Genomic DNA, 17,879 nt, shown 5'->3' with positions numbered 1-17,879 from the left:
GACCCCAATGGCGCCCCAAGCACTCCGGAGCTAGGCCCCGGCCCAAACGACGTTGCTCTCCCACCAGGCATATACGGAGATGCCTGGAGAGGCTGTTTGGCCCGTATCCCGCAGGCCAGACTCAACCCCCAGCCCTCAGCACGAGGGGTCCTTCACCATGCTCCGTCCGCAGTCCGCGGAAGAAGACAATGCCCACCCTTACCCATGAATAGTGACCCAGTGTGTGTGTGTGTGTGTGACGAAGTGAACTAAAGTGAAGGACAGTGCCGAGAGAAAAACGGACATCCAAAACCAACACTCCTCCCCTCCTCTTGTGATTGTGCCAACCTATAGTGATCCTTAACTCCCCCCCCCCCCGTGATCTCATCCACCCATAGTGAACTCCTATCACGACTGTAGAATGGTGAGACAGTAAGTCCTCTCAGAACAAGAAGCCACTAAAGTGTTAGACTGTGTACTGTGAAATAACTCGATCTGATCTCTCACTCCTAATAATACAGCATGAGCCTAAAGACAGTGAATGGTGCCACACCCACTCTCCCTGATACACCTATTGTGTCTATCCCGTATCCTGCAAGATACGCTCAACCAGATTCAGCAGCCCAAGAATTGATGTGGCATAAATATTGTGAGATTGTCTGCCTGTTGCTGTACAGAGAATTTGTAAATATACGTGTAGGTTGTTGCCTGGAGTTTTTATGCCCTGTGGTCTAGCTCCGGTCTAGAAAAGAACCCAACTGCAGGCCAAGTGTTTCTAGGATGGGAAGCCACCCTAAAAACACCTAGCATAACAATTACCTTACTAAACTTCAATGGACTGCCCAATACACGTAACATAATACAACACTAATTGGTGCACAAGTGGAACATAGAGACTAAATCACAGTTATGTGCAGGTGGTGGCCAGGTGTGGGAGGGGGGCCATCTGGGGTGCGCTCTCGGGAGAGGCGCTTGTCTCAGTCTGCGTATTCAGGTGTCCGGTGTGGGCTGAAGGGTGGGGTTGTGGGTGGCCCTCTTCTGGTGGGGCCCTTAGGAGTGTTGTGGCCCTCAGGACTGGGGCCAAATAGGGCCAGTAAGCACGCTGCTTGGCACCCGCCCTTGGCTGTGGTGGAAGTCCTGGTGGAGGGTCTGGGCTGGCCCTGGCCCGGGGTCATCAGGACGCCCTTCGTGGGTTGGGGGCTGTGGTCTCGTCAGGAAGGGGAGGCCGCCAGGAGCTGCCTGTGGCTGCTTACTCCTGGGGAGTCCAACAGCTGCCGGGGGCATTGAGGGCTCGGCTGCAGGGACAGGACGCCCAGGCTCACAACGGGTCCGCTCCAGATGTCTTCCAGCCGGAACTCTGTAGGGGAGAAATCTCCACCACTTGTGATACGGGGGGAGCGTGAGGGGCGTCTCGCTTGGCCTCTGGAGGGGCGGGCTGAGTCCGGGACGCTGCCCTAGACGGGAGCCTCTGGGGTAGTGGAGGAGGGAAGACCGGTGGTTGTTCCCTCAGCTTGGCAAGTCCGGTGGATGTTGCCGGAGCTCCACTCCGGGGCAGTGGAAGGAGATCCGGCAGATGCTTCCTCCACCTGGCAAGTCCGGTGGACGTTACCAAGGCTCCCCCCTGGGGTAATGGAGGTAGGAAGTCTGATGAACATTACTCCCACCCGGCAAGCCCGGTGGACATTACCGGGGCACCACTAGTCCCGGGGGCGGCAGGGAGAGGAAGTCCGGTGGACGTTCCTGCAATAAGTCCGGTGGACGTCACCGAGGTCCTGCTGCCGGGGGAAAGTCACAGCCGAGGGGAATCCGGTGGAAGTCCCCTCTATGGCAAGTCTGGTGGACGCTACCAAGGCTCTGCTCCCTTCCCTGGGACAGCAGGTGGGGGATGTCTAATGGATGTTCCTCCGACGGTAAGTCCGGTGGACATTACCGTGCCCCTGCTCCCATAGGTGGGTGGCAGAAGAGGGAGATCTGGTGGATGGCCCCTCTACAGCAAGTCGGGTGGATGTTATTGTGTTGCTGCTCCCCATGGGGTATGTAAGACTGGGAAGACCGGTGGTCATTCCTCCTCTAATGGCAAGTCCGGTGGATGTTACCGTGGGCCTACTTGGGACTGTAAAAACAAGTCCCACCCCGAGTCTGGTGACTGCTGTCCTGATTGGAGGGTAATGCACCTGGGTGATGCACTTCCTGCTGGTCTGGCTGGGTGGACTAGGGGCACATGGTAGCGGAGGACGTGGGCCGGTGTGGCTCGGGGCCCCTGTGTGCCTCCCCGTGGCCTCCTGTTGGGGTGGGTGTCTCGCCCTCCCTAGGGTCTCCCCCTCTGTTGGGTATTTCAATGCAGATGATAAATAAATGTAGCCCTGTATCTGCGCAAATATTAAGAGCTGTTGGAGTTGACGTCAATGACAATTTTAAGCTTAGCCACTCAGGACAGAACACTTTTGATTCAACCTTTTGACATTATCCAGGGGCACTATTCACAAAATATCTTGACCTTAATGCATTTTGAATAATCTTTTCATACTTTATATAGCCTAGCTACCAAACACTTCAAAACCAAACTGGAGGGAATATTAAAGCGGGCAATTACAAAAGTACTATGCATTTCAGCGGCTGTGTTACCTCGATTTTCTGGGTTTTCTCGGTAACGAAGTGTTGGATCACTATTATACTTTGCCACAGTTTATTTCACACCTAGCGCTAATTTCTGACTGCATAGTGCATTACCAGAAGTGTATGAGTAAGCTACATACTCTTGACAGTTGAGAGAAATTCCCGATATCGAGAGACAGTATTCGGACACAGCCATCACTACGTCACTCCTTAGACCCCACCCACCTCTCTCCCCCTACCTGTATGATCCCTCCTTCCTTCTATCACTCTTTACCCCCTCCCTCCCTCAACCTCCCCCCTTCTCTCTCTCTCTCTCTCTCTTGGATTCATAACTTACGGTGCATGCTGTATTCCTGAAGTATATAGAAATATGGTATACCAACATGCACGCGTCATTTTTGTAAAGTGAAATAAGGTGGAAGTAAAGCCTTGGGTATGGTAATGTGGAGGGTAATAACGAGCGAGAATGATGGCAAACACATGGTTTACTGGAGCTGAGCAGTTTGAGGTGTTGCGAAGTTTGTTAAACGGGTTTGTGGCTGCACTCTACAGTAATACCCCAGAAATACAGGACGTTGGCTCCAAGGATTAACAGTATGGCATATAAGTTACGTCATTGTCCCCGTGGCTGCAGGAATGGCATTGTCATGCGGCTTTTATCCTTGTTTACCAAGGAACAGAGAGACAATCGGCTGAGGTTCAGTTTTCACAGGTGCGTGTCGTTTATAGCTATATTACTGCAATCCATTCATTCCCATCACTAACTTGATGAGTGATGGGCTCCATATCAACGGATACGCATAAACTATCTATACATACCCGAACATGGGTAAAGAAATTGTCATATGATCCAATAATACACCATATAAGGTATTCACTTGGTTATAATACAGCACATCATGCATTTTCACATATGGTGGGTGGTGTAAGAAATTTAAGGGTTAAGGACAGAAGCCACCTTCATGTGTATGTGTGTGTGTGTGTGTGTGTGTGTGTGTGTGTGTGTGTTTTATTTATACATTTTCTTTGCCAAGGTTTCGTTGTAAAAGCGGTAATGGATCAAGGTGAATTTTGTCTCCAGCCCTGATAATACTTCACCAAAGGTAAAAGACATATCACTAATGTTGTAATATTGACCTATCACCAAGCAGGCCGTATGACAGGGTTGCCTATGCGGTCGGCATGAGCGTCCGCGCGGTGAGGACGGTGGAAAGGCGGCATCGCACCACCAACTGCGAGGCAGGGACGGCCCAGGCACTACCACCACCACCACCTGCAACACCTCCCACAACACCGTCCGGATTCGACAGTTTCACCGTAGCGGCAATTCGTTGCAAAGTCCATTCAAAGTTCGCCGCCAAAGAAGTTATGACTATTGCTTCCCTGACGGAGGAGCTGATGATCGACGGCATCATTCCGATGGCAACCTCGGATACGTCGGTGTGGCGACTCCTCCACGATATGGGATTCCGGTATAGGACATCAAAGCGGACTATGTATGTGAGGAAGGAGTCCCTGGACGTTGTATGCCGGCGGATTAATGCTCTCAGGGCACTCAAGCAACACCGGGAGAGAGGGATGCAGGTGGTGTACCTTGACGAGACATGGTTCACCACCAGGATGCACCACAGCATGAAGTGGGTGGACACAACGCAACCTGCCACAAGCACCACGTACAGCCGTCACGTGCCCCCCGGAGAAGGGGACCGCTTTGTGGTAGTTGCAGCCGGCACCGCTGATGGTTTTGCGGCGGATTCGTTCCTGTGCTACCACACCAAGACAACCAGCGGTGACTACCACGGCGAGGTTAACGGGGAGCTCTTCCTTCGTTGGCTGACATCACAGCTCCTGCCCTCGCTGGCTGAACCATCTGTGCTTGTATTAGACAATGCGCTATATCACAGCCAGCAGACGGAGGAGAGTCGTTGCCCAACCACTGCCACCAGGAAAGCTGACCTCATTACATGGTTGGAGAAACACAGGCTGCCCTTCCCGCCACACGCGACACGGCCTGAGCTCCTGCCCATATGCAAACGGAACCGTCCACAGCCACAATACATCGTCGACAACACCATTCGAATGTGGGGTCATGAGGTCGTCCGCTTGCCACCAGCCCATCCAGAACTGAATGCCATTGAACAAGTATGGGGGCACATGAAAAGACATGTGCGCTCGTCCTTACAACACTTCACTCGGGCAGACTTGCAGGCCAGGCTGGAGGAGGCAAAAATGGGTGTCACGGCAGAGGTGTGGGCAGGTGCGGTTCGCCGATCACAAGGCTATGAGGAGGAGTACTGGGCCACAGACAACATACACCACAGCATAGATCCCGTCATCATAAACCTCGACAGCGATGATGAGGAAGACTTGTTCTTGAAAAGGGACGTGGAGTAAAAGAAAGATTATGCTGTGCACTCATGTTGTCATCACTTGTCACCTCATCATATATCCGCTTCCGCTCACAGTGTATTTTGAACTATGAAATACTCTTCCATATAACCTGTAGTTCTCTTTCTTAAAATGTTATCCCATGGATTAATTTCCGTTTTCATTTCTGTCCTAAAAAGGATTTATAGATATATATTATACACAATAAAACTATTATAGATAATACTAATACTAATAATAATATTAATAACAGTAATAATAATAATAATAATATTATTATTAATATTACTCATAATAAATATAATAACAATACTAACGGTAATACTACTACTATTACTACTACTACTATTACTACTACCACCACTACTACTACTACTACTACTACTACTACTACTAATAATAATAATAATAATAATAATAATAATACAGTGTAATAATAAAATATCTCGAATTCATCATGTTACTGCTCTGGCGCCCATCCCCAATCGTACTTTAGGGTAGAGGCTACAAGGCAAAATGGAAATTAATCCATGAGCTACAAAGAGTATATAGCCCAGATGAAGGCAAAGAAAGACAATTTACGCACACCTCATTGTTTTATGGCTAATGCATGCACCAGTTGGAGAGCCATATACATCTCGTGGGTTAGTGCAAGGTTGAAATTAATTTAATTGAATTCCATGAGAGAGAGAGAGAGAGAGAGAGAGAGAGAAGGGGGGAGGTTGAGGGAGGGAGGGGGTAAAGAGTGATAGAAGGAAGGAGGGATCATACAGGTAGGGGGAGAGAGGTGGGTGGGGTCTAAGGAGTGACGTAGTGATGGCTGTGTCCGAATACTGTCTCTCGATATCGGGAATTTCTCTCAACTGTCAAGAGTATGTAGCTTACTCATACACTTCTGGTAATGCACTATGCAGTCAGAAATTAGCGCTAGGTGTGAAATAAACTGTGGCAAAGTATAATAGTGATCCAACACTTAGTTACCGAGAAAACCCAGAAAATCGAGGTAACACAGCCGCTGAAATGCATAGTAGATGGATGCGAGAGCTTTAGGGCCTAATATGGGGCTTTGCTAGCCACTGAAATCAAAAGGCATGAGATGGGAGCTTCATGGCTCCATTACAGGGCACCTCAGACACAGACAGGGCCACTTCTAGAGATGTTCCCCCATCTGAAAATGATGAATATCAGAGACTAAGTAATCCTTTATGAACACAACCCTGAATTCAATTGTATGACATGGTCAGAGTCCATTGGTGTAAAAGTAAACGCATGGGCAGATGCCATGAGATGCCTAAACTTGCTTCCATCTTCATAACTTAGGCGCCAAAATAGCGCAGTGGCAGCACTCGCGTTTCATAACCATAGGGTTGGCAGTTTAAGCCAACACCAGGGTTGTGTATTTCTGGTGAGAGATCTAGCAGTCCCTCCAAAGATGTCTCCTAGCCCTGCGGAGCTATATGGTCCATTAGTCCTAGCTCAGGGGATTCACCCTCTCCATAACTTAGGCCTTTGAGATTGTAATGGGTTACTGACACACTGTCCTGAGATATAAGACCATTGGATCATGCAGTTTAACACATTTACCTCCTCAAACTATTACCCTAGGCCCGAATTTTGCCTCTCAACCCACACAAGGTGGATAGACAAAATGAGTCAAGTGAAGCCAGCTGCCCCTACTATAGGATTAAGACCTTGGCCTTAACTGGCTAGTAGCTTTGTAGCTAAGAATGCTAACCACTTGGCTGGGGTGCTGTAGTATTAATGAACGTTCAGGCAAAATTTAAACTTTTACTCAAAATGACAAGAGTATTATGTATTAACTAATATGGAAGGGGAAGACATTTCAACCAACAACAGCACCCTATATGCCAGAAAACTGCCATCTGTGTACAGTATACCAGAAAAAGAGATTACTAAAACTTGAAGCCATCCTTGATCTCAGTTTACCTTTCATTGATGGTAAACAGAGTATTTTTCATTTCTGATGAATATGCACACCAATGCCTTTTCATTACAGTTTTGTCTTCTATCATGATGGAATCCCTTAGGTGTTATGTTGTGGCATGTGCTGTTTTTGTTGATTTCTTTTTTTAACCGTATATAATTCTGTATTACCAATCTTAAGGAAACATTTACCCCTTCAAGACTTGGATGTCATTGCTAGATAATTCTGACTGCTACCATATAGCATAATTCAACATAGGACAGCCCCTAGTTGTGAAGGGGCTAATGAAGGCAGAATCTAACACTTCCAATTAGAAAAGTCTAAACCAAACAGAATTATTGGGAGACAGGTCTAGCAAGAAGTTTTTTGAAGGACTTCAGAACTGGACTCCCATAGGAGGTGTTGTATGCTGATTACTTGGTGCTGGTTGTGGAGAATGAGAGAGAGGTGAAGGAAAGATTTGGGAAGTGGAGAGATAGAATGGGATGCAATGATTGGAGAGTAAACACGGATAAAACATGATGATACTGCGCCTAGGGCTGATGACAGTACTATCAAAGCAAAGGGAGTGTGGGCATGTACAGTTTACCACAAGGGAATGGGAAGTAACTTGATCTTCTGCAGTGACTGTGATAAGAGGTGCTTAAGAAATGTAGTGGTATTAGGAGTTGGCTGCGAAATAATGTTGATTTCGTGTGTGACATGTAGGATGGAGTATGCAGAGCCTGAGAGGTTTGGGAAAAGACTGACCTCACTGGAGAGTCTCTTGAGTGTGTGAAAATGTTATCTGGGAGGCTTGTTATGTGCTGGAGGTGGGGCTGAGTAAGAAGTTGTTGGAAGAAATTCAGGTAGCTGTTGCCTCTCCTGATAATGAAAAGGGTCTCCCTCCTTGCTAAGGGGTCCTTGTTTCAGCATGTGTTAGGAGTGTAATGCTGTGTGGTAGTGAGACCTAGGCAGTAAAGGAAGAGGATATTCATAAGCTCAAATGCATAGACATGATAATAACGAGATGGATGTGTAGTTTGTCCTTGAATGACAGGCCTGGAGGGTTTAGGATTGTGAATGAGGAGCTAAGAGGTAGGATGGGACTTGAATGTATTAATGCTGTGATGAGAAGGGGTAGACTGAGATGGTTTGGGCATGTGGAGAGGATGAAGGATGACAAATGGGTGCAGAGAGTGGGAAGTGTGAATGAGGAGGGTTACGGTTGCTAGAGACAGACCAAAAAATACCTCAAACAAGGTCACAGAGTGTGACCTCAGGTATAAGGGACTGAATGGGGAGGCAGTTGGAAATTGAGCAGTGGAGAGCTGCCATTAGGTGACCAAGGCCAACACATGCAAGTATGTTGGAGCCTTTACAAATGAAGCAAAATGAAATGAGACATTCTTGGGCTGAAGGAGCCAAGAAACATTACCTGCCCATATTTCATCTTACTGTCCTGCCGGCTGTCACCTGGCCATGATGACTGTGAATCTTGGGTGTTGGCTTCGTTTTATCAAGATTCTTCTGGTAATTATTAACTTCAGTTACATGTCCTTATTTGACTGGACTCATGGTCGTCTGCTAGTACAGTGTATTTCTCGGGTCAGCATAAACTGTGATTTATAAGTTACAGTTTAAGTCCTAGAGGTGGCCAAAGATTTTTCAGTTGTGTATCATACAGCCAGGGATGTGGGTCATTTTACCCTTAAATGTTCTAGGCTACAGTTGCCTAACTTTGTGCCCCTACACTCCACAAGAGGTAATAAGGGATCTTTCCTATATTGTATTTCAACCTTGTATTATTCCACCTTTATATTGTAACTTCCCACACCATGACATTAACATGTACAGTACAACCTGTTAGAAGTCAATACATCTACCCTTATATAGTACCTTCCCACACCAGAACATTAACATGTACAATACAACCCATTACAAGTCAATATGTCTACCCTCTATATACAAAAACAATTAGAAGTCAAAATCAGTGACAGATAACTGTACCCTGACAAATAAAATGTCAAAGATCAACCTAAGAAGACTGCTGAGGGTAAGAGTTTGTTTTGGCTGAAGGCAAGAACAGTGTACAATATTGTATACACTGGTTTTAAAAATAGTACAACTTCAGAAGTTGGAAGATAATTGTATAAGGGGATGTATCTGTAGTCAGGAGTAAGGACAGTGAACATGTATTTGTTGAAAAGTATTTTTGAGAAGCACAGATTGGAAGGGATAAGATATACTGTAGAGATACATGAAAGATGTGGATTAAGAAAGTCTGTTGATCAGGAAACAATTCTCTTACACTTACAGGTAAGTGTTGCTGTTCCCACCTGAAGATCCCACCCACCCCATTTATAATATTAATGGGAAACAGTGTTAGCATGATATATGCCTAACAATGAAATGGCAATTGTAGTGTTATGCTCATTAATAAGAAGGCCATACAGTACACACTAAACAGCAAACATTTCTGCAGTTCTGTACAATTTTTTTAGTCATCACTGAAGCACACCTGCCATTTTCCTTATTCTTTTACCTTTACCACACAGTTTCATACAACTAAAATGGACAGTAAGTCCTCATATGTCAGTAATCATTTTCCAGTGTATCACAACTAATTCTATACATCTTAGGCAGTCAACTGAAAGTGGCAGATCAGTTTTATATACAGCAGAGATACTAAAACAGGTCCAGTGTCAACTTAATAGTAAAACAGATCATAGAAAAAGTTTTCATATATCATGGACTTTCTTTACCAGTAAGCAAGATTTATCCAAATAGCAAGTCTTCATTACTCCTTATACCTGTAGATCTCCACCCCTGACTGCTGAGACTTAATGTCTGGAGAGTTACCAGAAGTGCAAGCCTCAAAAGCAACGCCACCAAAGTGGAGCATGTGAACTGCTGCAAAGCCTTGGAACAATTACCACCCAGCTTACAGTGTGGCTTACAGCTAAATGCATTAATGCCTGCAAACCTGCAGTATATTTTTTTCCTAAGGGTGAGAATAAGCTCATGAAGTAATAGAATGCCTAGAATACAATATAAAAACAGATACAGAGATAGCCCGATTATCCGGGCTATATGGTGTTAAGGGGTGCCTGATTAATCCGAAAGCACGATTAATCCGGCGGAAACACAAGTACTGTACTGTTAGACTGATTTATTTACCGGTAAATGTACACTTAAGTACCAGAAAGACCTTTCCAGTTCAATGTATATTCCTCCAGCTTGTTTCATTATTTTTCAGACTATATTCAGTTCGGTAAATCACGTTTTCTTACTGAAAGATTTCCTCCCTGTTAGTATCGACACGTTCTAAAGCTGTACCTACGATTGTTTCCAGCACAATGGACGAAACTCATCGTACTCAAATGTGGACTTCGTTTCCCAACTTCCCAACTGAAGATTAGGTTAGGTTACATTATTAGGTGCAGTTAAGCTAGGTTAGGCCAGGTTTAAACACTTAGATTAGAACAGTGTCTTCTGCCATTACGTTAACGAATCAAAGAGTCGTCACACCAGAACAGATAAAAACAGCGGGGAAAGATTTAACAAGAAAAGTTTATTTACCAACCCAGAAATAATCAGAAAAATATAACAGACTATCAGGATGAACTGATTTGGTAAAGTGCTTTTACTGCTTACAGCAAAGCGTATGTTTACCCCCCTCAAATCCTCAATGTTCGTGAGTTCAGAAATTTGTGTACTCCCGTGGCAGACCTTGAAACCATTTTTTCAAAGTTATAAAGTCAGTTTCTTTTTCTTACAGATGTGAAAAGACTCGTCTGGTACACCTGGCTTTTTCCCCTCCTCCCTAAACCCATCTTGTGATTTGTTATGATTCGTGAAAGAAAATTAGGGGCATGTTACATTAGAATTTAAACATAAAGTTAGGGTGCATGTTACTTTAGCATTTAAACATATCGGCGAAAACATCTGGGATGAAAGGACCGCCGAGCTGTTTGGGATTGTAGAGTAGGGTCGTATAAACATACCAGTGACCTTGGTTCCCTTCCAATAATTGTTCGCAGTTTTTATGGCTCTCCCTAACTTAACGTTACTGACACCGGTACAGTAAAGCATTGTTCAAGGCTAACAGCCATAAGGGGTTAATGGAATACATTATTGTTTGTATCAATACTCTCTTTCACACATACACGAACGAACAAAAGAATGTGCAATAAATGTACACTTAACTGTAAGGAGCAGAAATAACTGTATGCTCTGTCGGTCCGAAATGTGTTGGGAAGCGACATCGAACAAAGAATGTGGAGCTGAATGCCACCTTACGAGAACACTTGAGATGAAAGTATTTTTTCTTATTAGTAAACATAATTGTTCCATTTCGTCCCCTATAATTGTGAAACTCTTAAATTTTCGTCCAAGCATACAGCGTAATAACCTTACCAATTCAATTCATATTCTCTAGTTTGTTTTTGTATTTTTCTAGTTTGTTTTCTTATTATCATAACGTTCCTTAAGCCTTACCTACGTTTGTTTCCGGCATATTGGAAGAAACTTACTCATAATTAGGGTGCATGTTACATTAGCATTTAAACATATCGGCGAAAACATCTGAGATGAAGTGGCAGGCCGCCTGACTGTTTGAGATGGTAGAGGAGGGTCGTGAAAACATACCAGTGACCTTCGTTCCCTCCCCATAATTGTTCGCAGTTTTTTATAGCTCTCCCTAACCCAACATCCCTGACACCGGTACAGTAAAGCATTGTTCGAGGCTGAAAGCTATGATGGGGTTAATGGAATGCATTATTGTTTGTATTAATTCTCTCTTTCACACATACAGTACACTTAAGAACGAACAAAAGAGTGAACAGTAAATGTAAGAGGAAGAAATAACAATGCTCTGTTGGTCCGAAATGTGTTGGGAGGCGCGATACCTAACGAAAAATGCAGAACTCAATGCTAACTTACGAGAACACATGAGATGAGTATTTTTTTTTTTTCTGATTAGCAGACATTCTTGTTTCATTTCGTTCCTAAAACTAGGAAACCCATTACTTTTCGTCTAAGCATACAGCCTAAAGACCTCACCAATTCACTTCATATTCCTCCAGTTTGTTTTCTGTGTTTTTCTATTTTGAGGGTAGTAAATTACCTTCTCTTGCTGAAAGATTTTCTCTTTATCACGTTCTTTAAGCCGTACCTACGATTGCTTCGGGCATAATGGATGAAACTCATCGTACACAAAAGTGGATTTAGTTTCCCAATTTCCCAACTGGAGCCCAGGTTAGGTCAAGTTAGGTTAAATTATTAAGTAGTTAAGCAAGGTTAGGCTACGGTACGTCAGGAGTAACAGTTGCCTCACCAAACTCCATCCTACCACCCTTTTGATCGAGTTGTGAGCAGGAGGTGTGGGTGGGGGCAGGGTGAGCAAGACTCTCTCTGGTTTATCCATGCCTCTCTCCCTAGAAACTGGATGCTTCCTGTTTAAACCGGAGCTATCGTACGGATAATTCTATGAATTACTATACCACTGAACCATTGGGTCACGGCCCGGATATACCGAAAGCTGGATAATCCGAGCCTGGATAATCGAGCTTCCACTGTACAATATGACCCCTATGCTCTGAAGAGGGTCTTATGAATCTGGCTGTTAATGGCTACCATTTACAAAACTTTGCTGAGCACAGGTGGATGATATGCCTTGCCTAACTGCCCATTATCTGACATTCATTGTGATACTGTCTTACAACTTCCTATGAACAGACTACAGTACCTTATTCACAGTAGGAGAAAATCCCCATAGATATGTCGTTAAAGGCTAACTAACCCTTCCAGTCTGAAAAGTTTCTTCTAGCCACACTGAATATAAGTTGTCTGACAGTAGCAAGAAAGTCTGTGTAAAGGACATAATCCTAGTACCTATATAGGTACATTCACAACCATTTTGTAACCAGTAGCAGATGGATTTTTTTTTTTTTTTTTTTTTTTTTTAATCATAATCTCATAGTAGCCTTGCCTTTGGCCCCTGTACCTCACAAAAACTTATTGTAATATGAGAATGGCTGTTATCATTTTAATCATTACAGAAGAGGAGAGATGGCTTGTGATGTCTTGAGACACAGTAAGGAGTTGTAGGACTTTCTCATGACCACATACAGACAAAAAAACACTATGACTGACATTTTTATTATCAGTCCCTGGGAACATCAGGTAACACAGTATACAATTATATATGAAACATTGAAATTTATGCTGGAAGTGAAGATACGTACTCAAGTACTACCTTTACCTTTAAGGTACAGTACAGTACCTGGCGTCTGTCTGTCTCAGAAACAATCTCAAGTGTATAAGTGTATGAAGTGGAAAACTGGTGTATGTATCACAGTACAGGAAATGCCATTAAACTGTGTAGATTAACAGTGCAAGAGGAAGACTAGCATTATATACTGTACGTACTCAGTCATCCGTAAGTGATGGGAGAAATCTGGCTGCAGTTAAGCTTATTTCCAAGTCATTACTTCATTTCATTGTTCCTTTGTTCCAGCCGCTTTACTTTCATTCCAGAAACATTAGTTTTTACCTCTACATACAGTATCTACATCACAATACTGTATGCTTCTCTTAACATCCTATTCCGCTTCATTTTATAACTGTGCTATTTTCCATCACCTCTTTGGTCATAAATTTTGTGGGTGTTTCCTGCCCAAATTCACCTTCATACTGTCTTACTGTCTTCTGCATGTCCTTTACTTCACCCATCCAATAACACTACTGAGCCTTTCCCATCACTGATGTTAAACTAATAAACTCTGCACTAAACAATCACACATGAGAATTTTTTTTTTTTTAATGATTCATCTTACACAACACAGAAACATCTGCTACATATGTCAAAATATACTGTAGCTATATCACTACTGCTGCACTAAGAATAAAATACTGTTTGTTATAGAAACTGAAGATGTGGCAGGAAGTGGCTTCATTTTCGTTTTCATTTTTGAAGGCTCCAACATGCTTATATAATTCGGCCTTGGTCACCTAATGGCGGCTCTCCATGCTGCTCAATCTCTGGTAGCTTCCCTATTTAGTCCCTTAACCCTGAGATCAAACTCAATGACCTCGTGCCATGTCTTTATCGGTCTACCTTTCACTACCCCACCCCCAACATTAACACTTCTCACTTCCTGCACCCAATTATCGTCCCCATCCTCTTCACATACCCAAACCATCTCAATCTACCTCTCCTCATCACAACACCAATGCACTCCGGTCCCATCCTACCTCTCAACTCTTCCATCATAAACCTAGCCTCCCCCAGGCCTTGCATTTAAGGACACACTGCACATCCACCTAATCATTGCCATTTCTGTACATTTGTGCCTGCAAACATCCTTTTCCTTTACTTCCCAGGTCTCACTACCACGCAGCATTACATTCCTAATACATGCCGCATGCAAAGATCCCTTAGCATGGAGAGAGATCCCTCTCAATGTCAGGAGAGGCAACAGCTTCCCGAACTTCTTCCAACCACTCCTCACTCTAGCCACAGAGCTAACTCCTGCCCCATCTCCAGCACATATATCTCCCAAATAACAAAGCTCTTCCACACACACTCAAGAGATGTACCACGTAAAATACTACTCTCATTCCTAATTCATGGAAGACCAAGTTTCACTGTTGTACAATCATGTTGAAACACAGTAGAGCAGAATGCAGTACAGTACAGTTTTATGACAGCACCTCAACTTACATTACATTATTTGACAACATTTAACAAAGAGTATCAGTATACAACTGTCCATAGAAACCAGTACAGTTACAGCACTTCAGCAGTAAAAATAAAATGCAAATACAATACAGTAGAGTAGCATAATTCTGTATACAGAATGCAGTTTTCTTGACATGAATGTTACCTGATAAGAAAGCTAATGAATTCTTCATTAGTTGGAATTTACTGGCTACTACAAAATCTTAAAAGCAATACAATGCAGATACTACTTCTTTTAATGCCATAATAGAAAATAATACTGTGCAGCTTCTTCAGTTTTTTTGTGCTGCATTACCTTAAGGTCCACAAAATGATACTGTAGAATTTATCATTCATTGCAAAGCAGCACAGTGTAATGGCAGCATATCTTACTCCAAAATTTCTGCTGTGTTCCTTCCTTAGCTTTAGACAGCGAGTTACTGTATACACACACTGCATTTATAGATATTAAAAATTTCATCCAATAGCAATGGCAGCAAATTCATTGCTGGTGCAAGTGTATAAGTTAAACACAAGAGAGGGATGCAACTACCTGTATAATTCCTTGCTTGTAGTTAAGTAGTTTATGCAGCTCCCTGTATCTGTATGTCATGTAAACACATTTCACTGTCCTCACATGGTGGTAGGTGATGGCAACCATCATCCACTCTCTGATGTAGTGCTGCCTGTATCATTCTATTTCTGTGTCTGCCCTCTTGTCTTTTGACTTCTCTCTTTCCTTCCCTTCTTTCCACTTCAGGCAGCTCTACATTGAGTGAAAAGTCTAATAGTTTTCTGCAACAGATGAAATAATTTACATTTCTGGGTGGTAACCATATAACTAGATCATTGGATGAAGTGGAGCCAGCTATGGTGCCCCTGTTAACTGGGTGGAAAGAAGCAAATATGGCATCCATCCAGGAACCAAACCTCCACAGTTTTCCTTGCACCTCGCTGTGACAAGGTCATGTCAAACTCTGCAGGGGAAGTTGCGTGCCTGTGGTTGATGGGTATACTTTATCAGACTATTAACAACCATCCTCAAGTCTCACACTGAGAATACTAACTACTGTTCTTATTCTGTAATCTGTCTGTAATACAGTATATGAAATAAAACTTAATAAATTAATCACATTGTCCTGGCCGAGATTTGATTCCAGGCCCCCGCACTTCATAAACGCACATGTTAACGCTAAGCCAAAGAGAGGATCCCTGCTTTGCCTCTAGGCAACATGGGCTTTTATACACCCCACTACTTCCCTCTTTTCTCCCCATAGTGATTAATTTGGTCAGTTTTGAACACACAAGGTAGCGTAGCATCAGAAGCCACCTCATGGAGGCTGCGGACCACACCGAACAGCCCATCGGACGCTGTCAGCTGACCAAGGAACAACATCAAATTGCCAATCAAGCCCCACCTCACATCCCACCACTGTCACCAGTGTAATAACTGAAATGAAACTTAACAAATTAATCACACTGTCCTGGCCAAGCATCGGTCTCAGGTCCCCGCGCTTCATATGTGCACACGTTACCACTGAGCCAAAGAGAGGATCCCCGCTTTGTCTCTAGGCAATGCGGGCTTTTATACACCCCATTACATATCTATCTATCCATCTATCTATCTATCCATCTATCTACCTATCTATCAATCTGTTTGTCTATCTATCTATCTATCTATCTATCTATCTATCCATCTATCTATACATATATGTAATGCTGTACTCACTACTGGCAATTTTTTACACTTTACAGAAAGGAGTTTTTTTTTTTTTATGCAAGAAAGAAGGAACCACAGGCCAGGAGCCTGCAAACCGTTCCTTCCAAGAAAAAACAAAAACAATACAAAAGAGAGCCAAATTCAAGATCCACTCATTTTGAGATGCACTGCATTTGAAAGACTGGAGATCAGAGGAAGTAGGAAATGTAGACACAGGGAGACAGTTCCATAGTTGACCTGTTGCATAAATGAAGGACTGGGAGTAACAGTTAATTCTTGCATTAGAGAGCTGGACAGAAAAGGGATGAGAGTTTGTTGCTAGACGGGTCGTAGAGGTGGAGGGATGCAAGCAGACAGTTCAGAGGAGCAATTACCATTGAAGTAGCGATAGAAAAGAGATAAAGATGCAACAATGCAACGAAGAGACAGAGGTTGAAGGGAGCCAGTAAGAGGAGGAGAGTTGATGAGATGAACAGCCTTTGACTCCACCCTATTAAGAAGAGCTGTATGTGGGGAGTGTCCCCACACATGAGAGTTGTACTCTAAACAGGGGCGAATAAAACCCGTGTATAAAGTCAACAACTGTGCTGGGGTAAAGAAGGTACGGAGTTGGCTTAGCACACCTAATCTCTTGGAAGCAGATTTTACAAGAGATGCAATATGATTTTTCCAAGATAAGTCCCGAGTGAATGAAACCCCAGGCATGTTCAAGGATGATACAGGATTGAGCTGGATATTATTAAACCTTAGAGGGTATGCCTGTGGAAGACTGTGTCGGTTTGATAGGTGTAAAAACTGAGTTTTTGATGCATTAAAAACAACAAGATTATTTTTACCCCAGTCAGAGATAAGAGCCAAGTCAGACATTAGATGTGCCACAGCCTCATCCCTTGTTTGTTGAAGTAACTGCTGAGATGGACGTTGCGGAAACCGAATGGAAAGGTGAAGGGTGGAATCATCAGCGTACGAGTGGATAGGGTTAGATGTACAGCTTAGAAGGTCATTGGTGAATAAAAGGAAGAGAGTTGGTGATATCACAGAGCCCTGAGGAACACCACTGTTGATAGATGTAGGAGAAGAATGAAGGCCGTCTACAACAGCAGCTATAGAACGACCAGAAAGGAAGCAATTGTTGAGGGAACAGGTAGAAGGATAGAAACCATAAGAGAGCAGTTTGAAAATTAAAGATTTATGCCAGACTCGACTGAAAGCCTTTGAGATGTCAAATGCATTGGCAAAGCTTTTGCCAAAGACCCGAAAGGAGGATGACCAGGAGTCTGAAAGGTAGGTGAGAAGATTGCCAGTGGAGCATCCCTGATGGAACCCTTACTGACGATCAGAAAGAAGGCTGTGATAGGAAAGATACTTTGAAATTTTTCTATTAGGAATTGACTCAAAAACTTTTGAGACAAAGGATGTTAAAGCAATTGGACGATAGTTGGAGGGGTGGGAATGATCACCCTTCTTTGGGACTGGCTGAATGATAGCAAACTTCCAGCAAGAAGGAAAGGTACAAGTTGACTGACAAA

General features: G+C 43.6%; 1 protein-coding gene across 1 annotated transcript in view; it reads right to left on the bottom strand.

Moving 5' to 3' along the window:
* Nucleotides 1-6,422: 6,422 nt before the first annotated feature.
* Balat (Beta-alanine transporter) overlaps nt 6,423-17,879 on the bottom strand; it is an 86,686-nt gene continuing 75,229 nt past the window's right edge. The window contains exon 12 of the mRNA XM_080285645.1: nt 6,423-6,524. Within this exon, the coding sequence (XP_080141771.1) occupies nt 6,423-6,524 (102 nt within the window). The remainder of the gene's footprint in view (nt 6,525-17,879) is intronic.

This window comes from Coenobita brevimanus, chromosome 107, assembly GCF_032717465.1.
Source record: "Coenobita brevimanus isolate Jiangsu-jjx chromosome 107, ASM3271746v2, whole genome shotgun sequence".
NCBI classification, from domain to species: domain Eukaryota; kingdom Metazoa; phylum Arthropoda; class Malacostraca; order Decapoda; family Coenobitidae; genus Coenobita; species Coenobita brevimanus.
The sequence above is the reverse complement of the archived record's forward strand: the minus strand, read 5'-3'. Positions and strand labels throughout refer to the sequence as shown.